General features: G+C 40.3%; 1 protein-coding gene across 1 annotated transcript in view; it reads left to right on the top strand.

Moving 5' to 3' along the window:
- Positions 1-26,507, top strand: part of LAMA2 (laminin subunit alpha 2) — a 489,326-nt gene that overhangs the window by 425,904 nt on the left and 36,915 nt on the right. The window contains exons 46-52 of the mRNA XM_054722564.1: positions 500-643; positions 1,596-1,729; positions 3,818-3,977; positions 7,663-7,787; positions 12,910-13,072; positions 13,727-13,871; positions 22,753-22,891. Of these exons, the coding sequence (XP_054578539.1) occupies positions 500-643; positions 1,596-1,729; positions 3,818-3,977; positions 7,663-7,787; positions 12,910-13,072; positions 13,727-13,871; positions 22,753-22,891 (1,010 nt within the window). The remainder of the gene's footprint in view (positions 1-499; positions 644-1,595; positions 1,730-3,817; positions 3,978-7,662; positions 7,788-12,909; positions 13,073-13,726; positions 13,872-22,752; positions 22,892-26,507) is intronic.

Here is a 26,507-nt window from a genome sequence, read left to right as displayed (position 1 = left end):
AACAAAATTTATTTGGCCTCTTTCAACTGTAAGAACATGGGAGAGTAGATAATTTCCTCTTGAAAAATCAAAGAAAAATGGTTTCCTACTTGAAGTGATACCAAAATCGCTGAAATTTGAATTGCAAAATTTCACTTAACAACCTTAATAAAGATATTACCCTTAGCTTCATTTAAAACCACCTTTTGAAAATGTTCCTAAAGGAGTAAAGTATGAAGGTAAGAATTCGTTAGTTGGCATGCTTCAAAAAATAGTAGTGCGCTAACAAAACGTGTGACTGTGAGCGGCTTATTGTCAAAATGCTGGTGGAAAGCTGCTCTTCTCGGCCCTCATTAATGAGTATAATAGTGTCTGCATATGGGCATTTAATGATAGCATTTGATAATAGAAAAATAACTTCAAAGAAGAGATGGTGATGATGGCTTTGCGGTTGTTTGGGAGCTCTTTAAACTTTCTGAGAGATTTAGTTCTGGTTCTTTGTACCTTGTTTTTCTTGAAGATCAAAGTATCTGTGTCTTCGGGAGGTGACTGCATTCGAACATACAAGCCAGAAATCAAGAAAGGAAGCTACAATAATATCATTGTCAACGTAAAGACACCTGTTGCTGACAACCTCCTTTTTTATCTTGGAAGTGCCAAATTTGTAAGTCTAATATTCAGCATGTCTTGGCTTACTATATGTACAGTCAGAGGTTAATCCTGGTAGTGCGGGAAATGTATGGAATCCAATAACATGGTCCCAAAATTATGTAATGTAGCCTTTCAGACTTGAAAACCTCAGAATCTTACCACACAAAGTTAGAAGGCAAATGAAATGAAGAAAACTTTTTATAGCACTTAGGCAATGTGCTTTTATGAGTGTAAGAAGCATTTATTTTGAATTATATTTCCAGATCCAGTTATTTAAGAAGAAATACTAATAGGAATAAAGCTCTTTTTTTGGTTTGTTTTTTACTTTCCTCTGAGAATTACAATGAACCTTCATAGTCAATGAAAATGGCAATTTGTGTACTAATTTTTGACCAATGAAAAATTTTCTGATTCATGTTGAGTTTCTACAGAAGCTCACCAGAAACTTCTAATTCCTTTCATTTTCTTTTTTAACTACTTGGCTTTGCATGCATGGGGACCTTCTAAAATGAACATGACTTTTCAACAGCCCACTCATCGCATAAGTCAATACTTGGAATTCAAGTGAGAAGTTTGAGGTCACCTTGAGTAGAAAATCATAGCTGGTCCTTCAAAAATGTCAGTGCTCTTGAAGAAAACAATGAATTATGAATATTTTCCTTTACCTCTTCCACAAGTATCAGAGTAAGAAAAGACTTTGTCTCAAAAGTAGTCCTAACAAGAGTTGATTAAATTAACACATATACCTCAGCAGTATGGACAGTTGTGTTGCTCTAAAGATACAATAATAAAATATTGTTTAACCATACATAATAATAGTTCATGTTACTTGGGAAATTTATTCACGTGGCTTATAAGTATTTCACATATACCTACATGGCACCTGTTAAGGAGAACTCTGCTGGCCTCCTCTTGTTAGGTGTTTTATATCTGATATGTATTGTTTTTGTGTTTCTCTGAACTAGATTGACTTTCTGGCTATAGAAATGCGTAAAGGCAAAGTAAGCTTCCTCTGGGATGTTGGATCTGGAGTTGGACGTGTGGAGTATCCAGATTTGACTATTGATGACTCCTATTGGTACCGTATTGAGGCATCAAGGTAACTAGCTCAATAAAGATTAAAATAAATTACAGAATTTTGAAGTAGTTTCTCAGTTTATAAGAAAACTCTTATTTTCATTTCAAGAAGGTATGTATTCAAATTTGTATGCATACTTTCTTCAATACCCAAATTTTAATATTATGTCAATATGTATACATGTGTGCAAATTGGCATCTTTGTAATACCTATTACGATCTGACAAACCGTCAAGATATTGACCAGAGTGACCATTTATTTTAGACCCCTATCTGGCTGTCCCGTAGGAATTTTGAGTTTAAGTTGTTTTGCATCATCCCACCACACCTGAAGAGTGCTGAGATTTGGCCTTATTCAGAACAAGCCAGAGCATAAGAGCTGCCTTCAGTGCCTGTCTCAAATGTGCACAATTCCTCTTCTAGTCTGCATAGCAACCTTGCCTATCAGCATGTGCAGTCTCTAAACGCCGGCATGAATATATGTCAGATCCACACTACTTAAAATGGGAAGTAACAGGAAATTGATTAATTCAATCTTTGAAGCTTTAATTCAATTAACTTCTAGCAGTGTAAAGATTCCTTAGAGAAACCAGTCTTATCTTCTATACTCCCCCCTCAATTTCTCTTATTTTCCTAATTTTTAACTGTCTACTACACTAAAACAGCTAATAGTTAAGAGGTATTGTTAAGGGCCTAGGTCAACAATCTGGAGAAAGCTGAATGAGCCCAGCCAGTGTTGCTCAGTGGTTGAGCATCAACCTATGAATCAGGAGGTCACGGTTAGATTCCTGGTAAGGGCACATGCCCAGTTGTGGGCTTGATCCCCAGTGTGGGGCATGCAGGAGGCAGCCAATCAATGATGCTCTCTCATCATTAATGTTTCTGTCTCTCTCTCCTTCTCCCTTCCTCTCCAAAATCAATAAAAATGTATTTTTTTAAAAAAGAGAAAGCTTAATGAGAAGCAAGATCAGTTCCTTTGCATGATCTTCAGGAGAACTGTGTGTGTGTGTGTGTGTGCGCGTGTGTGTGTGTGTGTGTGTGTGTGTGTGTGTGTGTGTGTGTGTGTGTATGTGTGAGAGAGAGAGAGAGAGAGAGAGAGAGAGAGAGAGAGAGAGAGAGACCAACAGATGTTTCCATATGTGATGTTGGGGGGTGGGGGATTAAGTACTTCGAAAACTTAAGAATTTATTTTCATAAACTGCAGTTCTTTTATTAGAAGAGATATATTCTGTTAAAGAAGAATCTTATTTGATAAAGTCATTTTATTGTTTCCATGTGTTTCAGTTAATACTGCACCCTCAAAGATAAAAAGATTACCAGAATGAGACAGCAGGGAGAGAAATATGACACAAAAGTTTTGTTATGACAGCTTGTCTCAGAGAAGCGACCAGATTTTCATATTTAACAATTTATGGAAATCAACCACTTAAAAAACAAGAAAGAAAATCAAATACAATAATAATAGCTTTCAAAACCATACTAATTGAATTGAAAAGCGAAGGTCTTTTATATGATTTGTATACACAATGCTGAAGACTAGATATTATACAGTACACATTAAGATGGTATGCCAAACAGTAAAAGATGCCTGTTCCAGGAAGACTACTTCAGCAAATCTGGGCCCAAGATATAATAAGGGATTTTAGGAGAAATGATTCAGTTTATAATGCAGAAGGGTGGATTATTCAGGAATTGAATTAGTCAAAATGCTAAAGGAAGTACGATAAACTTGCTTAAATAGTATGTGTTGGTAAATAGCAAACTGTTTTGTAAAGGCATGAGAAAAGGCTTTTTATTTAACCAATAGCAATCTCATCAGCTAATTGCTGCTGTGTCACTTCATATCAATGGACACACACAGAGTCACGGTCTCTTTCTCACTGGTCCTGGCTGACTCTGACAGCAAACATCTAGCAAAGATCAGACTCTGGGTTTTGATTTGCAGTTTAATAAACCTGTACATTTTGAAGCTAAATACTCAGTTATCTCTTAAATATTCCAAAACAAGTCTCTACATTTTATACCTTTTCAATCTGAAGCTACCAGAAAGGAGATACATGATTCATTTCCTGTTTTTCCTCCCACTTCCTTTCAACACGTGCCCTGGAAGAACTGGGAGAAATGGAAGCATTTCTGTGAGGGCCCTGGATGGACCCAAAGCCAGCATTGTGCCCAGTACATACCATTCAGCGTCTCCTCCAGGGTACACGATTCTAGACGTGGATGCAAATGCAATGCTCTTCGTTGGTGGCTTGACTGGGAAATTGAAGGTAATGTGTTTCTTCCCCATCCTGTTTACCTCATCTTTATAAACTCCTGACATGATTACTTTGGGAGAAGCACAATAAAACTCAGCAAAAACTCAGTCACTTTTACTAAATTTGTATTTTTGAAAACAAGAATTTATGTTGATTAAGAATTGTCTTCTTTCAATATTCAATACAGGAAAGACAATATTTTAAATTTGTGTATATATTTACTTAAACAGTTGTTGTTTTGCCCTAATCTGTGGCATCAATTTTTGAATATTCTTGTTTTAGTTGCCTCAAAATCAAAGTGATTTTTAAAGGCACTTTATTTTCCAAATCAGCTTGTGATTTCTTAATATCAAGTGCTATAAGGTTCAGATTCACATCTAATTAAAAGATTTATGAATACCTTGGGAAATATCACAGGAGTCGTAAGCTTTCAAATCATGATCTAATTTTACAAGTTTTCAAGTTGCTCTTCTCCTCATTCTTATAGAGCAACGCACTTAATATTCATAATTGCTCCATGGCAGGTCCTTATGCATTTGAAATTGCAGAGTGCCTGCATTTTAAAGAAGCTCGTGCTGATTAAATGGAATTAGGTACTGGAAAACGACCTGTGGGTGAGATGTAAGAGCACAACCAAATATAATGGTTAATCCTGGGCTTGACAGAATCATCCTGGGATGAGATTAGTCAGAAAATGTGAAAAGTCAGGGTTACCCCAAATTTATGAGAAATCAACTTTCTTACAGAGTGAGGTTGTTTTATTTGCTTTGTGTATGAGATGTGACTCTAAAGCATTGTAACTGATTCCACAACTGCAAGGTAAAATCATTCTCATTTCTTAGAACGGCATATAAATATATATGGTACATAGTATTATATAGTCATAGTGCCAACTTTTTCTTCTCTCCAGAAAGATAAATATAGGGATAGTGCAGAGCAGTAGGAAAGCCATGAATTTTGAAAGCCAGTCCTGATTAGATCCTCTGCTCTACCATTTACTAAAATATGACCTTTAGGCAAGTCACTTAATCCTTGAGGCTTCAGATGTCTCAACTAGAAAAGGGAGATAAGAATATCTACTTTGCCTGCATATTAATAATCTATAATAATAAAAGTGTAATATGCTAATTAGATCGGACAGCCAAATGACCTTCCGAACATCCTTCCAGATGACCTTCAGGATGAGGCCAGGGCTGCAAGGGCCGAGCCCCTTGCATGAATTTCATGCATTGGGCCTCTAGTAAATTTTATAACATTTATATAGTCCTTACTATGTGCTCAGTAATATTCTAAGTCATTTATATGCATTAACTTATTTTTCACAACAACCTCAAAAGGTAAGTAATATCCTTCTCAAGAGTTAAGGAATGAATCTAAGTAAGAGAGAAGTTCAAGGACATGACAAGGGTTACACATCAGTTAGTGGCAGAGCTGCAATTAAACACAGGTTTATAAGTGTCTCCACTCTTAATCACCGTGTTTCATGGCCACAGTGAGTAGTGAGATTACGTGCATACCATTTATGACAAACTAGAGGCCCAGTGCATGAAATTCGTGCACAGAAGGAGGGGGGTCCCCTCAGCCCAGCCTGCACCCTCTCCAATCCAGGACCCTTCAGGGGATGTCCGATTGCCGGCCAGTCTAGACTGGCAGTCGGACATCCCTCTCACAATCCTGTACCGCTGGCTCCTAATCACTCACCTGCCTGCCTGCCTGGTCACCTCTAATTGCCCCCCCTGCTGGCCTGGTCACCCCTAATTGCCCCCCGCTGCCAGCCAAGTCGCCCCCAACTGCCCCCCCCCGCCAGCCTGGTTGCCCCTCACGGCCCCACCCCCACCGGCCTGGTCGCCCCACTCAGCCTGCTTGTTAAGTTGTTTGGTCATCCCACACTAACCCCCCTGCCAACCTGGTCACCCCACACAGTCTGCTTGTTCAGTCATTTGGTTGTCCCTCACTAACCCCCCTGCCAACATGGTCGCCCCATGCAGCCTGCTGCTCAGTCGTTTGGTCGTCCCTCAAGCGGGCCCTGGGCAGCTGGGGGGCTGAGGGGACTGGGGGACTCCGGAGGCAGGCGCGCAGAGTGGCCGGACCCACCTGGGGGCTGGCCCAGCCGTGCTGTGCATCTGCCGGCCCGGCAGAGCTGAGGGGACTGAGCACCGCCATCTTGTGGCTGTGGGTGCCGCCATCTTTGAGGGCATGGCAGTCAATTAGCATATTCCCTCCTTATTGGCTGTGGGCATTGCCATCTTTGTGAGGGTGTGATGGTCAATTAGCATGTTACTTCTTTATTATATAGGATGCCTGAGGCATGATGGTCTCACCTTAAATCACACCTTAAATAATTTTTATGATTATCTGAGGTCACTGGAACAAAGCAACTTTCTTAGAACAATCTCAGGGGACAATAAAACAGGCAAATAAAACCTATAGAAAATCTTAATGATTTTGGCCAAGAGTCTCTAGGAAACTGCCACACCAGAATATGAACTGAAAGCTGAAAACAAGTAGCTAAATCAACATGCTGATGAAAACTCACAGTGGCAGGAAAATATAGGTTCTTTTTAGGATGCAAGAAGGCAACACAAAAAGCAAGTAGCATCCACAAGTAGAATAATCAACCTCTGGAAAATTAAGAGAGGCTCTGACTGATGGCGGAGAATCCCAAGGACTGTCTGACCCACAAATGCCATCAGCTCTGATGAGCATTCTTTCTACCTGTCAGTGCACCTTCTTCACAGCAATAGGAAGATGTGTATGTTCATGAGTTTAACCTAAAATTGTCACTACAAATTTTAACTACTCAGTGACCATCTTCCTACATTTGTTCTAAAACCCAAACATGTCAATTCACTCCGCTTCCCCTCAGCCCCAGATTATTTAAATAAATGTGGATTCGTTGGGACAAAGAGTTTCTAAAGTTAGAGGCACCAGAATATAGTATTTCTGTGTAATATGTCACTGTCAAAACAAACAGGTGTTTCGATTACAACAAGGTTCTCTAGCATGGACCCTGTCATTCCCCTTCTGTGTGACTGTGTTATGTTCCACGTGTATGACCTTCCCATGTGAGAAGGACCCAGGGTTGTCATTCCACAAATATTTATTGAGCCCCTACTGGATGCCAGGCCCAGTGCTGTGTACACCAGCAAACAGCGCCAACACATTCCCTTCTCTTACAAATTTACCCTTTCCTTCATTCCCCTGCCCTGGGAACCTGCTTGGATGTAACAGGAAATGAAAAACTGGGGACAGCACTATCATAGGGTGATTCATATGTAGTCAATATATGCCCCTTCTCATGATCTCTAGAAGAAATCTTCTTAGTGGCGTGAGAGCACTAACATTCATGAAATACCTTCTCTGTGTCAGTCACTGTATGTGGTACCATAGTAAATTATTTAATTTAATTCCCCTAGTAATCCCATGTTAGAGACACAACAATAGAATCGCAAAGAAGATAAGAGGCTCACCTCAAATCAGAAGCCAGGAAGTGTTTATTTACCAATGGTGTTAAACTGATAAAGCACAAAGTAACCAGAAAGCTAATGTGATTAAAAGATGAATATGTGCATAACTAAGAGTATCAGAAAGAATGGATAATAACTATTCCAGGTTCTGCTGCTAATAAATCTTACAGTTACTCGAGGATTTTTAGTAAAATTCTAAATTCTAACTAACATCATATTTCTCTCTGCAGAAGGCTGATGCCGTACGCGTGATTACATTCACTGGCTGTATGGGAGAAACATACTTTGACGGCAAACCTATAGGGTTGTGGAATTTCCGAGAAATAGAAGGTGACTGCAAAGGGTGTACTGTCAGGTTAGTAGTGGTGATGGTCTGGCCTGAGGGTCACAGAAGCTTCCGTTGTATTGTGCAGGATTCTATTCTCATGTGGATGAGATGGAACAGGCTCAAAGTGATTATGTGCAGAGGTGGACTTACCGTGATGCTAATGAAAGTTCAAGAACCTTCTCCAATTTGTGTGGGCACTTTGCAAGGCCCAGGGAGGTGTTCTAGCAGTACTTTGACATGGTCATATGTTTGTGTAAAATTTCAAAAGTCACATATTTTAACCTCAATCAATTAAGACAATTATCTCTTTTCACTCCAACCTCCCTTCATGTCAGGAGCTTTTTCATTTCTGTGGCTATTGTGTAGTTATAATGTGTTTTTTTTCTTTTTCTTTATTTTATTTTTATTGAATTTATTGGGGTGGCATCCTATCTAATAAAATAGTAATATGCAAATTGACCGCACCTTCGCTACGCCAAAGCCACACCCACCCGCCAAAGCCACACCCACCATCCAATCAGGGCGAGTATGCAAATTACCCAACAAAGATGGCAGCTAATTTGCATACGCTGAGAGAGGGAGGAGTGAAGACTGAAGACAATTAGAAGGAAGAGGGAGGAAAAGCGGAAAGCAAGGTGGCTGCCAGAGGGAAAGCCCGGGCGGGGTGGGGCGGAGCGGGGTGGAACAGGGCGGAATGGGGTGGGCGGCAGTGGCGAGTGGGTGCAGGCTCGGTGGCCGTAAAGGCGGCAGCGCACTGGGCCGCAACAGCCGCTTGCAGGATTTTCCTGCAAATGGGCTACTAGTTGGTTAATAAAACCACATAGGTTTCCAGTGTACAACTCTATAACACATCATCTGCATACTGCATCGTGCACTCACCACCCAAAGTCAAGTCTCTTCCTGCCACCATTTATCCCTCTATGCCTTTTTCTACATCTCCCACCCCCACTCCCTTTCCCTCTGGCAAACATCAAACTGTTGTCTGTGTCTCTTTTTTTTCCTTTGCTTAATCCCTTCACCCTTTTTACCCAGCCCCCAAACCCTCCTCCCCTCTGACAGCTGTCAGTCTGTCCTCTGTATCCCTGAATCTGTTTCTATTTTGTTTGTTAATACATTTTGTTCATTAGATTCCACATATAAGTGAAGTCATATGGTACTTGTCTTTCCCTGACTGGCTTATTTCACTTAGCATAATGCTCTCCAGGTCCATCCACACTATCAAAAAAAGGTAAGAGTTTCTTCATTTTTACAGCCAAGTATTATTCCATTGTATAAATGTATACCATTTATACAGCGTTTTTATCCACTTACCCACTGATGGACACTTGGGCTGCTTCCAAATCTTGGCTATTGTAAATAACACTGCAATGAACATAGGGGTGCATATCGTCTTTCAAATTAGTGATTCATGTTTCTTCTGATATATTCGAAGAAATGGAATCGCAGGGTCATAAAGCAGTGCCTTTTTTAATTTTTTGAGGTTACTCCATACTGCTCCCCATCATGACTATACCAATCTGCATTCCTACCACAGCCTCACAAACACTGTCTGATGATTAGGAATCTTTTCATATGTCTCTTGGCCATCTATATGTCCATTTTGGAGAAGTGTCTATTCAGGACCTTTGTCCAATTTTTAATTGGGTTGTTTTTTTTGGTGTTAAAGTCTTTTAACCCCTTATTAGATGTATTATTGGTAAGTATGTTCTCCTCTTCAGTGGGTTGTCTTTTCATTTTGTTGATGGTTTCCTTTGCTGTGCAAAAGCTTTTTAACTTGAAATAGCTTAATTTTCTTTTGTTTCCCTTTCCCAAGGAGATATATCCAAAAAAAGATTGCTATGAGAAATACCTGAGATTTTATTGCCCATGTTTCTTCTAGGATTTTTCTGGTTTCATGGCCTATATTTAAGTCTTTAATCCATTTTGCGCTTATTCTTGTGTATGGTGTAAGACGGTGGTCTAGTTTCATTATTTGGCTTGTATTGGCCCAATTTTCTCAACACCATTTATTGAATAGACTGTTTACCCCACTATATGGTATTGCTCCCTTTGTCAAATATTAATTGGCCTAAAGGCATGGGTTTATTCCTGGGCTTTCTGTTCTATTCCACATCATCCAGATTGTCCAGAGTGCCCGCCAAGAGCTTCGCCAGAAAAGCAACACTCAAAGGTCCCTGTTGGGTGCAACCAACAGACCTTTCTGCAGGACTTGAGCTTGGCAGGGTAGTGTCACCAGTAGCTGGAGGTCTGGGTTAGTGCACTCCCCAGGCTGGTGCTGTAAGAATAGGCGTGCTCGGCCCTAGGAAGATGGCAACTGCAACTGAGGGTGGTGTGGGATAGGGACTCAGCACAGCGACCTCAGTGTCTGACCGTTCAGATCTCTCCTTGGGGCCACACCTCCCAGATCTTCTCTTTATGACTCCCACATGCCCTGAGTCAACTTCCCTCTACTGGAGCCCTGGGTGAGCGTCTGAGAGCAAGAGCCTGTGTATTGGCCCTTTAAGAGAATAACTGGGTTTTTAGCAACTCCCCCCCACCCTCTTCCAGGTGGACAGTGTCCCCCCGATTTCCAAATGCCAGATGTTATGCAGGATCCTTTTCCTGGCTCTGGGGCTCTGTGTTAGGGACTTGACATAGGGTTGAGACTCCACACTCCTCAGGAGGGGCTTTTGCAGCAGGGACTTATCCCTTGGCTTCTCAGCCGCAACACGTAGGTGCTGGGGCCAGCCCTCTCGGCTTCTCCGTCCTTCTTACCAGTCTCTGTGTGGCTTCTCCTGTAAAACGTTAGTTATAATATTCATGTTCAGCGGTCCTTCCGTTGGTTATTCAGGTTGATTGCTCTATAATTTAGCTGTAAATCAGTTTGGCACTGGGAGGAGGGGAGTGTCGTTTCCACCTACTCTGTAGCCATCTTATAATCCTAAATTCTTTTTTCTTAAAGAGAGCTTTTCCTCAAACTAATTAAGCTTCGGGCCTCACAAAGCCTGGATTCACGCCACTTATGTTTCTACCAAAATATAGAATCCTAGTGCAAGTTTTAGCTCCTGCAGGATTTATCAAATAACACGTGAGGTTTTGTAAGTATTTCAAGTGGAAACCCAGGGGCCTTAAAGATTCTGCTTAAGTGGAAAGGAGAAAAAAGGGCCAAGATAATCCAGGAGAAAGTGCTACAAAACACATCATCAATTATAAGGGAGAGATTAGGATGTAGGCATTTTAAAATACTTAAGCAAACAAAGCATATATACAGAGTAAATATTCTTAGATAAATCTGAATTGAGAATATACAATAATTAGCTAGCAGTGGAGGATTTCTCAGCATAAATAACTTAGAGCCCACTAATCAACTGAGCCTATAACAGTTTTAATTATATCAAATTAAACACATGGAAGCTTAATATATACACACAGCAACTCTAAAATCAATAGATGCTAAGGAGTTTGCATTTTTTTATTTTCAATTTAAGAGGTATGCCCAGGACCCAAATCCCCCATTAATGTGGCAAGGTGCACTTCACATATTTTTCTCAGCATCTCTGGAGTTTCAGAGAAAAAAAGTAATCCCCCACAAAATTCTCTCTCTAAAAGTTTTAACTTACAATGTCCCATGTATTCTTGTCATTAAAGAATTGTCAACATGGCATTGAGGACAGTTTGAAAGCCTAACCTATTTATAGTTAAAGTGGTTTGGTCAATAACCTTCAATAAAATCTAATGTGGAATGTTGCCTATAAATTCCTTTCAATACAACAAAGACAATGAAGTCCATGTTAATATTCTGCTACTCACGAATCAACACCAAGATTCTCTAAACATTTATTTGGTAAATTTATCAGTAGGATTTTCAAAAGCCTATTTATCAACAAAACATCCAAAGCATTCAAATGTCTATTCAGCAGTGCATATCATGTATCAAAATAACATCATTAATTATCAATTCTGCAAAGATTTCCTTGCCTTCAGTATATAAAGTATAAGGTGAATTAACACAAATATAATAGTGCTTCTACATAAATGAGCAGGGGTTTTTTTCAGGTTACAGAGATTTACGCTTACAACCTCCTGATAGTAAGATGAATACAGCCCAGTTCTAGCCATCAAGAAACTTATAGCCAAGAAGAAAGGAAAAGAGAAATGCTAAAATAGTCAAAATATGAAACATAATAAATATTCCTTTTAAAGAGTGTACTCTGAGTACACTACAGTTATTCACATGATATTCATAATTGTAGTAATAAGAGCACCAAGATATGTTTCATGGAGGAGGTGACATTTGACATGAGCCTTACCGTAGAATAAGAGTCCAAGAGAAGAGATGGCAGATAGACTGTGAAGAGCATTTTAGTCCCAGGGATGAGTGAGAGCAAAGTGGGAAGGCTGGAAAGACAATGTGTTTGTAAAAAAGAGTGAGTAAAATCTGTTCTACTATATCACTTGCTTCATAAATGTGAATTCACCCATACAGGATTGGCAAATGGAAAAATGATTTCGTAAAGGGGTAGAAGTCACATAGGCTCATACACAGTTCTTCCCAGTATATTAATGTCTGCACCACCAAGTAAAGGCAACTGAATGCAAAGTATACTCACACAGCTGAGGACACCAAGTTCAGGAGTAGTGGGCCCACAACACAGCCTACATGTGATCTGTCCCAGAAAAATCCTCTGCAGAAAGCAGGGACCTATAGTCCATTCTGTGACTGTTTTTTTCTTACAACTCTAAGTTCGTGCTGTTTGACCACCTTCACCCATTTCATCCAACCCCCTTCTTGTTATGTGATATATATTAGAAATAGAATAATGCATTCTTAGCCCATCCAAAAACACCACTAGTTCACACCACTGACACACTTAAATACCAATATAATCATCCACTAAGTACTTTAACAAAACGTAAAGCATTTAAAACATCAGTGGCCTAGTTACTAAATACTTACTACAGTCCAGGTAAGTGATGGTGGCTACTTGGTCTAAGATGATGGCAGAGGAGATGGAGACGGAGAGATATGGAAGTATAGGAGATAACCGTATATTTGATATGGTTCCTGCCTTTGACAGGTTAAAATTGAGTCTCAGAAGACAGTTTGACATATTGAATACTGATGAGCCAAGTAGACAGTTTCTGATTCATGTGAACTCTCTTTCTTTAGTCCTCAGGTAGAAGATAGTGAGGGGACTATTCAGTTTGACGGAGAAGGCTATGCAATGGTCAGCCGACCCATTCGCTGGTACCCCAACATCTCCACGGTCATGTTCAAGTTCAGGACATTTTCTTCAAGTTCTCTCCTGATGTACCTTGCCACAAAAGACCTGGTAAAGCTATACACAGCTCATCTTCCATGACTGAAAATGTCTTGTTTCTTTTCCGTAGTATTCCAATACAATCATTAATTATTGTTAAATTATCAATTACTGTTCAAAGGAGTCTGTAGTGGCTGTGTGATAGCCAAGAGTGAGTGGTGTGCTTATTTATTTTTATTGATAACTTTAATTATAGGTATAATTTAATTATTATTTATTTTTAATATAACTCCCTGTATAATCCTTTAAGAGAAGCACCCAGTAAATATTACCCAGTATGGAATTATGAATCAGAAAAACTTCTTCCTTAGTCTTCTAGAGCCCTAAGTTGTATTTTTTCCAGGTCAATATTTCTTAGTAAATTCTTTCAGAGAACATACATACCTTTTAGTTTGCTTAATGTGTTTTTAAAGGAACCCACTTTATACTCCTGTCATAAAAGGACATATCCCAATAATTTGGTTGTGACCATTTGCACCATAACATCACAGCCACAAATATTCGCAAAATGGTAACATCAATTCTATTTTCAAAATGGAGTTCAATTATAGACCAATACCTTCAGTAATTTAGCCATAAGACCCTATTATCAACCCCACAAAGAAAGTGACTACCACATATTTCTCTGTGTATCTAATCACTGCTATGTTTTCACTCTATTAATAGAAAGATTTCATGAGTGTAGAACTTACTGACGGGCACATAAAAGTCAGCTACGATCTGGGTTCAGGAATGGCTTCCGTTGTCAGCAATCAAAACCATAATGATGGGAAATGGAAATCATTCACCCTCTCAAGAATCCAAAAACAAGGTGAGTTTCTATAGTAATAGTGCACTGTGAGCCTTAATCATGTTCTCCAAAGCTCTCGTGGGCCTAATCATGAGGAAGACCCTGTCTGTAATTTTAGGTACTCACCAATTCTGTGAAAAATTGATACAGTCATTTCTTTGGCTTATATTATTGTGGTTTAGGTTAGACAGGACTGATTGAAGAACTAAATGGTTCTCTGTCATTTTCTTTTGAAACTGAGAGCTTAATTTGAAAGAATAAAGCTGTCTTACGATTGTAAAATTATATCCTGCAGTAGGTTTTAAAAGGTTGTGTGATTTTCTTTTCTTCCTATTTTGCCAAGCTTTTGCTTTAGAATGGCCCACAGGTAGAATTTCTAGGGGTTGTTAGAGCACAGCTACTGGTTCTTTGCTTTTTAAAAATGCCAACAATTTGTGTGTGAAAATAAATGATTAAGAATGATGTAATATTTTTGTGGTTCCAAGACATTTTAAAAACACATTCACAAAGTTTATTTAATTTGTTCATATCAGCAGGTGTTTTTTTTTTCTGGTGTTACAGAAAAGGAAACAGATTCAAACATCACAAATCCTATATAATAAAGAGGAAATATGCAAATTGATCATCACACCCTCACAAGCAGGCTGCGTGGGGCAACCAGCCCAGCAGGGGGGTTATGAGGGGCAACCAAACGATTGAACAGCAGGCTGCATGGGGCAAGCAGGCCAGCGGGGGGTTAGTGAGAGACGACCAAACAACTGAACAAGTAGGCTGTGTGGGGCAACCAGGTTGGCAGGGGGGTTAGTGAGGGACAAGCAAATGACTGAACAAGTAGGCTGTATGGGGTGACCAGGTTGGCAGGGGAGTTAGTGAGGGGCAACCAAACGATTGAACAGCAGGCTGCGTGGGGCAAGCAGGCCAGTGGGCGGGCGGGGGGGGGGGGGTGTTTAGTGAGGGACGACCAAACAACTGAACAGTAGGCTGCATGGGGTTACCAGGCCAGTGGGGGGGCTGTGAGGGGTGACCAGGCCGGAAGGGGGGGCAGTTGGGGGTGACCAGGCAGCAGAGGGTGCAGTTGGGGATGACCAGGCCAGCAGGGGGGGGAGTTGGGGGCGGTTAGTCTGGCGGGGGGGGGGGCAGTGAGGGGCGACTAGACTGGTGGGGGGGGGCAGTTGGGGGCAACCAGGCCAGCAGGGGCGGGGCAGTTAGGGGTGATCAGGCCATCAGAGGGGGGAAGTTGAGGGCGACCAGGCTGGCGGGGGGGGGGGGCAGTAAGGGGTGACTAGGCCAGCAGGGGGAGCAGTTAGGGGCAATCAGGCCGGCACACAGAGGCAGTGAAGGGCAATCGGGGGGGGGGGGCGGCAGTTAGAGGCAACTAGGCAGGCAGGTAGGTGAACAATTAGGAGCCAGCGGTCCAGGATTGTGAGAGGGATGTTGGACTGCTAGACATCCCCCAAGGGGTCCTGGATTGGAGAGGGTGCAGGCTGGGCTGAGGGGACCCCCATGCATGAATTTCGTACACCAGGCCTCTAGTATGTATATATATGATCTCACAACCAAGACAGAAATCCAAGTCTATTATGTCTTAGTGTGGTGCTATTGTTACTTAAGTATAATTTCCCCAATTCTGTGTACTATAGCATGACCAATATCTGCAAATGAAACTCTGATACTTCTGTTTATATAATTAGCCCTAATTAATTTTGACCATGCTAATGTGACATTTCATGGAAATTTAGGTTTAACATTGCATCATCCTTCATTCCTGCATTTAACAAATACCTGCCAAGCATCTCCTAAGTACTATGCAGGAACTAAATGAAGTCTATGACAGGTTCTTAACTTCAGAGAGCTTGTAGTCTAATGGGGTGATAGACAAGCAGATCGATGGTTAGAGCAGTGGTCGGCAAACTGCGGCTCGTGAGCCACATGCGGCTCTTTGGCCCCTTGAGTGTGGCTCTTCCACAAAATACCACGTGTGGGCGCACACGTACAGTGCGATTGAAACTTAGTGGCCCATGCGCAGAAGTCAGATTTCAGCTCTCAAAAGAAATTTCAATCGTTGTACTGTTGATATTTGGCTCTGTTGACTAATGAGTTTGCTGACCACTGGGTTAGAGGACAGAAAGCTAATAGCTGTGTAGAGATAGGCAGGTGAGGAATCTCAGAAGAGAGAGACAGTTAAGTCCAACAGAGAGGTCAGCTCCCTGAATTGAGGAGTTTGCTAGATAAAAAGCACCTTTGACATTTCAGAGAAGTAAAAGTAGGGAGTGTCTCACAGAGCATAATACATGATACATCATTTTCCAACTGCTTTTCTTTGAAATGTGAAGCCCTAGAGGAACTCCCCAGTTTAGATAAAAACTGGTTGTGCACCAAATAAATTGGAATACTGCTGAATACATTGCTCCATGTAAGAGAGACATAGCAGGTCGCATGTTAGAGGCTCTGCACAATAGTTAAGAATATTTAACTCTGGCCCAAAAATTCCCAAACTTCTTTGATCACCAAAATCCTTCCATTCCTACACTACTAGCCTACTGAGCACAGTTTGGGAAACGCTTTAGTAAATATAAGTAAATCCACAGGCTAACAAGATGGATGTGGACATAAAATTATCAGATGGGGCAAGAGAGATACACAGCTGGTTCATTAAGGGCCTTATGAAATAAGCTAATGAGTTTCAAGTTTATCCTAAAAGCTACCGGGAACTACTGTTTTAATGAAGGGTATTCATACCATCACACCATCAGATCTGTGGCAACTCAACAGGTAGATTTATGACAAGTTCAGATGCTGCTGCAGTCAAATGGGTGAAGAATGAAGAGAATAAAACCATGAGAATGGAGAGGGAAGAATGGAGTTGAAAGATATTAAGCATTTTAAAATTGGGGAGCTGTGTGATATACTCAATGTGAAGGCTAAGTTAAAAAAAAAAAGAATATCAAGAGTGATTCCATTTTTGTTTGTTTTGTTTTGTTTAAATAACAAGAATATGTCCATACCATTTACCAAGTTATTGGTTACAGGAAAAAGAACAGGTTTTCTAGAAGAGATGCTGAGTTCTCTGTTGGACATTTTGTGTTGAAGGTACTCTTACAATCTTAAGCAGTCTAGGGAAGCTGTGTAATTGGCAGGCAATTGGTTGTGTGTATCTGAGGATCAGCAGAGCTCTAGGAGAGAGATGAATCACTAGGAACCATCATCATGTTTGAAATAGTTGTAGCTGAATAGGGAAAAAACCAGCAGTCATATCTAGAATAAGATGATCCAAAACCCTGGAGCAAACAGCAATATTGAAGCAATATAGTAATGGAAGACCCCACAAAGGAGGCTGGAACAAAAATAAACAGAGAAAGGAGGAAAAAGGAATTTTCAGTAGATCAAACTGGAGACAGAGTGACCAATTAGGTCCAATAATAGTCCAGGCTGGAGATGAACGAGGGCTTCAAATAAGAGTTGCAGTGTGATATGACACCAGGGAAATGCAAAATAAATCCCCAATGTGATAGCACTGTACAGTTATTAAAATGCCTAAAATGAAAAAGACTGACATACCCAGGGCTGTCAAGGATGTGGAGCAGCAGGAACTCTTACACACTGCTGATGAGGATGTAAAATGGCACAGCCACATTAGAAAACAGGTTGGCAATTTCTTAAAAGGCTAAATATACACCAACCATATGAACCGGGCATTCCACTCCTAAATATTTCCCAAGATATATGAAAGCATATTGTCACATAAAGACTTGTACCAGAATGTTCATAGCACTTGTTTTTGTGATGCTCAAAAAATCAGAAAACAACTCAAACATCCATCAACAGGTGAATGGATATACTAATGGTTGCATGACCACACAATGGAATAATATTTAGCAATAAAATGATAAAACTTTAATATGCACATAACATGGATGAATATCAAAATAATCTGGCTGAAAGAAAGCAGACAAATAAGAGTGCATTCATGTAAAATTATATAGAAAATGCAAAACTAACCTATAGTTCCAGAAAGCAGATAGAGGCTACTTGTGGGTGGGGTTATGTAGGGATGAACAGGAAGGAAAGATGGCAAAGAGGCATAAAGAATCATTTGGGGTGATGGATACGTTCATTCTCCTGATTGTGGTGATGGTTTCATGGATATATATATATATATATGCATATCTCAAAAATTTTTACACTTTAATATATACACTTTAAACATAGGCAAATTATACTATGTCAATTCTACTTTGGTAAAACTGTTTTTAAAATAGGACAGATATTAGAGTTATTTAAGAGCTGAAATTAATAGGACTGTTTTTTTGTTTTTCTTTATTGATTAAGGTATTACATATGTATCCTTATCACCCCATTGCCCCCCTCGCCCCCCCCCCCCCCGCCCACTCCCCGACTCATGCCCTCAACCCCTGGTGTCTGTGTCCATTGGTTAGGCTTATATGCATGCATACAAGTCCTTTGGTTGATCTCTCTCCCTTATCCCCACCCTCCCCTACCTTCCCTCTGAGGTTTGATGGTCTGATCGATGTTTCTTTGTCTTTGGATCTGTTTTTGTTCATCCGTTTATATTGTTCATTATCCTATCTAATAAAAGAGTAATATGCAAATTGACCATACCTCCACTACACCCACAAGCCAATCAGGAGCGAGTATGCAAATTAACCCAACCAAGATGGCTGTGGCCACCAAGCAAGCAGGAGGCTTGGGTTTCCCCGGCAATGGAGAAAGCCAACCTTCCTGCACACCCTGGCTGGCCAGGCCTCTGCTGAAGGCTACAAAGTTTTAATTATAGAAGATAAATAAATCCCAACAAAAATGGCTATGGCCACGGAGCGAACAGGAGGCTTGGGTTTACCCAGCGATGGAGGAAGCCAAGTTCCTGGCCTGCCCTGGCCTCCGCTGAAGGCTACAAAGTTTCAATTATAGAAGATAAATAAATCCCAGATACCAGGGCCTCCGCTTGTGTCATCAGGGAGCGTGGCCAGCCTGCAAACCACCACAGGTCCCTCACCCAGGCCACCCCATGCCCCAAGGGAACCCCCACCCTGATCCGAGACACCCTTCAGGGCAAACCAGCTGGCCCCCACCCATGCACCAGGCCTCTAGCCTATCTAGTAAAAGAGCAATATGCAAATTGACCATCACTCCAACACACAAGATGGCTGCCCCCATGTGGTCAAAGATGGCTGCCTCCATGTGGACACAAGATGGCCACCACAAGATGGCCAGTAGGGGAGGGCAGTTGGGAGGGATCAGGCCAGCTGGGGAGGGCAATTGGGAGGGACCAGGCCTGCAAGGGAGGGCAGTTGGGGGTGACCAGGCCGGCAGAGGAGGGAAGTTGGGGGCGACCGGGCCTGCAGGGGAGCAGTTAGGCATCAATCAGGCTGGCAGGGGCGTGGTTAGGGAGTGATCTGGCTGGCAGGCAGAAGCGGTTAGGTGCAATCAGGAAGGCAGGCAGGTGAGCAGTTGGGAGCCAGCAGTCCTGGATTGTGAGAGGGATGTCCCAGATTAGAGAGGGTGCAGGCTGGGCTTTGGGATGCACCTCCCCATGCATGAATTTCGTGCACTGAGCCTCTAGTATTCCATAAGTGAGTGAGATCATGTGATATTTATCTTTCTCTGACTGGCTTATTGCACTTAGCATGCTCTCCAGTTCCATCCATGCTGTTGCAAATGGTAAGAACTCCTTCTTTTTTTACTGCAGTGTAGTATTCCATTGTAGTTTTTTAATCCACTCATCTGCTGATGGGCACTTAGGCCATTTCCAAATCTTAGCTATGGTAAATTGTGCGGCTATGAACATAGGGGTGCATATATCCTTTCTGGTTGGTGTTTCTGGTTTCTTGGGATATATTCCTAGAAGTGGGATCACTAGCTCAAATGGGAATTCCATTTTTAGTTTTTTTGAGGAAACTAGTAGGACTGTTTTTGATTCATGAGGAAAAAGTCAGGATGAGTATAATTTAGAAGACTGAATGGGGGTTATAGTGTCACCAAATAAAATAAATCATTCAGATTTGGGAGTGAAAAGATCATCATTTTGATTTGGAATATGTTTTGTTTGAAGTACTGAGGAGTTATACAGATGATGGTGCCTCACCTGTTGAAGGTGGATTTTTAGGCAAAAATCAAGTTCGGGTATATATTTGAGTTGTCATCATATAGTAAGCAGATATAAATTTGAGGTTCCCCTGATAGTAACACCTAAGAAGTGGCCAAATGAAGGCACGTCAGGAAACATGAACATTTCAAAAGTGTTCAAAAAATAGGTCTGGGATGGAGACTGGAGAATGAAGTTGGAAATGGTAGAGAAGCAGCAGAGTTTGGCATAGTGGAAGCCAAAAGAGGAAACTTCCCAGGAGGAAGGAGATGTTAGCAATATCAAATACTGTGTAGATGTGGACCAAGATAAGGCCAAAAGGACCCCATTGGGTTTGGATGTAGGGAGGTCACTTGGATTTTGCCAAGATCACATCCCACGGATAGGGTAGAGATAGGAACTCAAATAAGGCTCCAGATGTGTGGGTCATTGCTACTGTTCAGTAACCAGATTAGTTATTTTAGATAAATTACTCTCAGCTAGTTGGTAAAAGTACTATCCCTTAATATTCAAATGCTTCCTTCAGTAGGCATTCCCCACCTTCTCTGAGAGACAGTTAGTAGAACCACGGTCTACTACCAATGAAAGTTTGCCAGATCCCCCAAGTGCATTGAGTGCATACAAGGTTGAGAAAGATCATTTAAATTTCCACTGGACTCAGAGAGAGGAGAAAAAAATCACCAAAGTAAAAACAACTCGTGTATAACAACTCAGCATTGACTGTAAAATGCTGGTTAAGCCTTTACTCTGTGTCTAGTAGTTAATAAAACCCTGATTTCCCCGTTTACCCATAAATGATGTCTGAACTCATCAACACTGAAATTATATGTTAATAGCTATCCTGTACGGGAAAGAAATAGGGCAGCATTTCGTTGCAGTAACCATTTCATTGCTATCACTCATGGAGGATAGGGGAAAGCCCTGCCTTTAAATCAGTAGAAATATGCCGTCCTATGTCTCTCCACCGGAGTTAACGCTTGGGCCAGTGAGTTTCAATTCAATTGTATTTCTGCTCCTTAATCAGTTTTTCTTAGAATGTCTTCTAAAAATGTATATATTCACTCAGGGATAAGGAGGAAAACTACCTCCAGTCACTTGCTTGCCTGAGATAGAGGCAGAATCTCATTTTCACAGACACTATTAGAATATGTGCCAGGTCTGTAGAAAGAGGCTATTTTTATGTTCCAGTCAACAGCCTCATAGAAAAACATCTTTGCAGAGCTGAATAAAAAGGAATATGTAAGGAAAAGTCTTGAAAACATTTTTTAATTTTTTTTTTATTTTAGCCACCAATCAGGTCAAAAATAGATGTGTGTATGAAATGAATACGTGTATAAAAATAGTTAAATTTTAAAACCTTAATTTGCTAAATATTTTTAACAAGACAGTTATTTTTTAGGGTTTGTTGTTGTTGTTTGTATGTTTTTACAAAACTCTGCTTTGAGAATTTGAGTTCTTACTACGTTTGGGTATTTTATTTCGGCCATTTTGAAAGGCAATTATGTTTGGTTTTATTGAAGATATTCCTTTTTGGAATGGAAGAACAACAGATTACAATGGAATTTGGAGGTTGATATTTTGTTTCCCAAAGAACACTATTCTAAAGGATGAGGGGTTGAGGGAAAATAATAATGTTCCCTGGTCAAATAAATGTAGAAAATACTTCCTGCTCTGTGTCCCTGTTGGAGCATTACCTTGCTTATCAGCATGTTGAAAGAACTGGGCAGACATAAAACCAAGATATATGTTTAATTTTTCCTAATCCAGTGTTTATCACATTTATTTGAACCAGGGACATTCAAGAAACTAGCTTTCCAAAGAACAAATGTTTAGAAATGTCGTTATAATCGATTTTGTTCAAATAGCCATTTTCAGACCTTTGCTAATTCAGATCGTATATCCAGCACAAACTTGGAGGCCAAACCTGTCATGTTAGTGAACTAATGTCTCAGTATGCATCGAGGAGCCAAAATACAGACTGTGAAGCAAAGCCTGGGCCTGAGCAAATATTATTGTGAGAAACCACATCATCCGGAAAGAGCCTTGCTTGACTCTTCAGACTAAAGGGAGAAAATCAAAGAGAGAACAAGTTCCCATCCACTTGCTGAACAAAGAGCCTCTCTTTTTTCCTTTCTGAGTTCTTATGCTCATCATATTCGAAATACTTTTAAGGCCTGAGAGAAAAGCAATAAGGCCTGAAGACCGTACCCCTCTCACAACACTCAGCATCCTTCATCTAAAATGTAATTTGCAATAAATGTGGACCAAATGTGGACCCCATCATCTTGAAAAACCAATGTTCCCATCTCTCTACTTTCGTACACAACCATCCCATCCACATGATTTTGGGGATGAACTGAAGCTCCGGGACTTGTGTGGATACTGAAACATATAGAAGGAGCCATAGGTTCAGTGTATTAATTATCTAACTCCTAATTAGATGTTTACCTATTATTAGTTAATTATCTCAGTTTATTTTCTATTTATCTATATTACAGAAAACTATGTCAGATGTTTATGTGATGATCATTTATCTAAACTTCTGTCTTTTATATTGATTGGTTTGCCTTCATTTGTGCTCAGGATATCATTTTCACACTCTGTGAATAGCTTAATAATGTATTTTATTGATGTTTTTGTTTCTGCAATTATTCAATAGTTGTATAGAGTACAAATGTTTGAGAAAGTCAATGTTAATCTGAGAATCAAAGTAAATCTATCTTGAAGTAACAGTGATGATATATAAATATGTGGTTGGTAAGGCTCAACTAAAATGTTAAACTTTTCTCTCTTTTACAGCCAACATATCAATTATAGATATAGATACTAACCAGGAGGAGAACATAGCAACTTCATCTTCTGGAAACAACTTTGGTCTTGATTTGAAAGCCGATGACAAAATCTATTTTGGCGGTCTGCCAACATTGAGAAACTTGAGGTAATTTAGTGTATCTAAGGATTACGTTTTAATTAAGTAGCCACCATGCTCACTCAAGTTCTGAAGTTTAATTACAACAGAATGTCATAGAACCTTAGCTGCAGAAAGGCCTAATCATGTTGCATGTTAGAACAACACCAAGATTTAGAAACCAAAGGATTAATTTGATATCTTAGTTAAAGAGATGGATGGGAATCACTGTTTTCCTATGAAAAGAATTATAGAAGTAATTAAAGGTGGAAATTACAGTTGAATGTAGATCTTGTGATTGTTGTTCTCCTTGCACATTCCCTGGAGATAATGGCACACTGACATTGCTTAGTGTTCTGAAAATTACTCTGTTCCAGGATGTTGGGAGTGTCACCTATCTTATTGCTAAGCATTAGCATGATAATGGGTATGGGAGCTTTCCCATGTGCCTAATGCTAAAGCTATATTAGTTATTCTCATGCCCATGCCCAACTTTTTTTTTAAATATCACATGATTTTTAGATTGCAAGATGGGAAGATATAATGATCTCATAATTTATTAAGTTCAAAAAATAAATACAAGTAACTAAAAAAGTTAGAAAATATTTCATGTGGTATTTAATTTACTGCTTGTTATAAAAACATCTTATAAGAAATAAATATTATGGAGTAATTGGTGCTTAATAAATGTTAAATGAATTTAATTAAAATGGGATGAATTAATCAACAAAAGACCTTATATGTGTAACTCATGGACACAGACAATAGGGTGCTGAAGGCCTGAGGCGGTGGGGGGTGGCAGGCTGGAGGGGGTCAATGTGGGAAAAGGGGAACATATGTAATACTTTCAACAATAAAGAATTATTTATTTTTTTAAAAGAAAAGAAAGAAAATGGGATGAATTGGTGTGGTTAAAGATTAAGAGTTCACTACCAATACAGACTAGCATGTTTCTAATTGTTGTATTGCTTTGTTTAGCTCATTTTTAATGGTTAAACAGTCCTGTTTAGGTTTTACTTTTCTACAAAGACATGTTACAGTTGGAAAGATCTAAGAATAACTGAAATGTATGGTGGTCAATTATTTACATATAGTACAAATGGGCAATGGAACTTCAGTCTCATTTTATGATAGCTAGCATGCAGACCAAGGCTTACGCTTTTCCCTGTATCTAAACTCACAGACCAGGCAACTGTGTAATTACCAGTCTTTCAACGGTATAACTTGATAAGCTTTGTGGTGCAAATAAACTGGTTCCTCAGACATCTACATTATAAGGTTTTTGTGTCTAGTCAGAAAAATCCTTGCAGAGAAAATGTATTTGAGTAGTGTCATAGTTATTAGTCATTCAACAAGTTGTTTGTTGAGCATCCCCGATAGCATAGCAACATTTGTGCATTTTTCTACTCATAAAATTGCGTACTTTAAAAATTCATATTTTAAAATATAAATTTTCTAAGAGAATAGTATGGGAAATGGTCATCTTTGGATTCTAATTACACTCTGGTCAAGGGCATAAGTCTGTTTTCTGTTCTGATAGTTTTTAAATTCCTTTCCTTTGAAGATCCCTGTGAGATGCTTTTAAGAAAGATTTATGATTGAAGTTTATTTTACTAAATGAAAATGCAATTATAAGTAAATTGTGTTCTTTTTCTTCTCTTTCCTTTGACCTAGTATGAAAGCAAGGTAAACTTTACATTTATGCATGACTTCAAGTGCATGGGTTGGGTAAATGTGGCTTCTTAGATAAAGCAGCAGTGCCGAAGCAGAGCGACAGCAATGCAGCTTTATTCATGGTATATTTCATGAGCAAGTAGTGCATTCTGAGATAGTTCTCATGCTGCTCTTTGCTCACGAAGACGCTGCTGCTTACCCACCATCAACTGTGCCACAACTGGACTTGTTTTCACCAGCCAAGATGATGGGATTTGCTCTGCTTATTTGTTCAACCGCCGGCGCACAGCGCCCCCTGGTGCCCACAGTCAGCAGCACACGCGCGAAGGGCAGCTAGCTGGTCAGGTTTATGGGTACTATCTAGTTCTGGGGAAGAGATCCAAGCAGTCTCTTGTGTTGACCCCGGACTCTACTCTCTCCAGTACCACGCTGTCTGCTGGACAATCAGCCCGTGCTCCCACATGCTTAGCACTGCCTTGTTGCTTTTTGCCAGCCTGCAAATATGCAAACGTTTACACGGCCCTTGCACCTCTTGGCAAAGCTGCTTATTTATTGCCATGTTTACTTAGAATTAGTTCTGGAGCGGGATAAAAAGGAATGTCTGGAAATAGTGTTTACTACAAGTGTTAGCATTAATGGTGAGGAAGTTTGTGAGCAGTCCCCTTAGCTTCTCAGGAGCATTTGAATTCCTGTTTGCAGAGAGGCGGTAGCATGAACGCTGTTAGCAGCAGGCCCCTGTCAGTGGCCAGTCACACCCCACACCCCGGAGAGAGGAAGGCTGGCTCATGCTGGCTAGAACTCAAAATTTGGCATTTCAGAGCCGAACAGTGCCGCCTTTTGAAAAGATAATGAAGCTGAACTGATCCAAGGAATGTTTAAGGCAAAATCTAAGAAAGGAAAGTGTAAAAATAAACAATCCAAGTTGTTTTATGAAGATGCAGGAATGAGACCAGTGGAGCTGTTTGCTGAGATGGCTAACCCGCAAAGGCTGGTGTTCAGTGGAAATGCACGCTAATAAAACTCCGGAATGACACCATGTAGCTTTGTAATTTTGCCTTTGAGGCAAACAGACGAAACAGAGGCCTGTGGTTACCATTAGAAGTCTGATCAACATATGTGATGGTTTATCCCCTGAGATTTTCATGATATTGAGCTTGCTAAATCAGTGCATTTTGAAATGGTTCTTTGTATTTCCACGAAACAATGAACTCCATACCTTGTAGGAGTGATTTTCTTTATTGATAAGACCTCTGAAAACCGGTGATAATCAGTCTCCCTCTAAAGGGAAAATAAGGAAACAAATGAACATTGCAAACGAAACTCACCCATTTCCTCCCTTTATACAGTAAGAATATAAGCAAGGTCCTCACCCTCCGGTTGGCCATGTTCCACATAATAACCAACTAACTGAACAGAGGGGAAAACCTTAGAACAAGGGGAAATGATCAAAAGAAATAAAGCAGTTCCAGAGAGAGAGAGAGAGAGAGAGAGAGAGAGAGAGAGAAACCAGAACAAATACCTGGCATGACATATATCACCTGATCTACACTGCCAGGGTCTGATTTGCTTCTCCGCCTGTTTTTCTTCGTGCCCATTTGTTTTTTATAAAGACCAAAAAAAAGGGGGGGAATCATAGGACCTTGTGTGGAGAATTCATTATTATCCTAATCAGTATAATATTTTAGTGTTGATTGGATGCTTTTACAGATACAAAAACGTATTCTTTTTTTTTCTTTCTATTACTATAGACCTGCACCATGCAATATGGTGGCCACTCACCACAGTAGCTATTGAACTGTAAATTAAGTAGAATTAAATAATGATATTCAGTGTCTCATTCACATAAGCTATATTTCAAGTGCTGATCGCGACAGGTGGCTGGTAACTGACTGACCAATGCAGAACAGAGCGCTTCCAGCATCACAGGAAGTCCTACTGGCCAGCACGGCTGTAGGCTAAGTCAAGAAGTCGC

The sequence above is a fragment of the Eptesicus fuscus genome, chromosome 10, assembly GCF_027574615.1.
Source record: "Eptesicus fuscus isolate TK198812 chromosome 10, DD_ASM_mEF_20220401, whole genome shotgun sequence".
Taxonomy (NCBI): Eukaryota; Metazoa; Chordata; class Mammalia; order Chiroptera; family Vespertilionidae; genus Eptesicus; species Eptesicus fuscus.
This window is presented reverse-complemented; position numbering and strand designations above follow the sequence as displayed.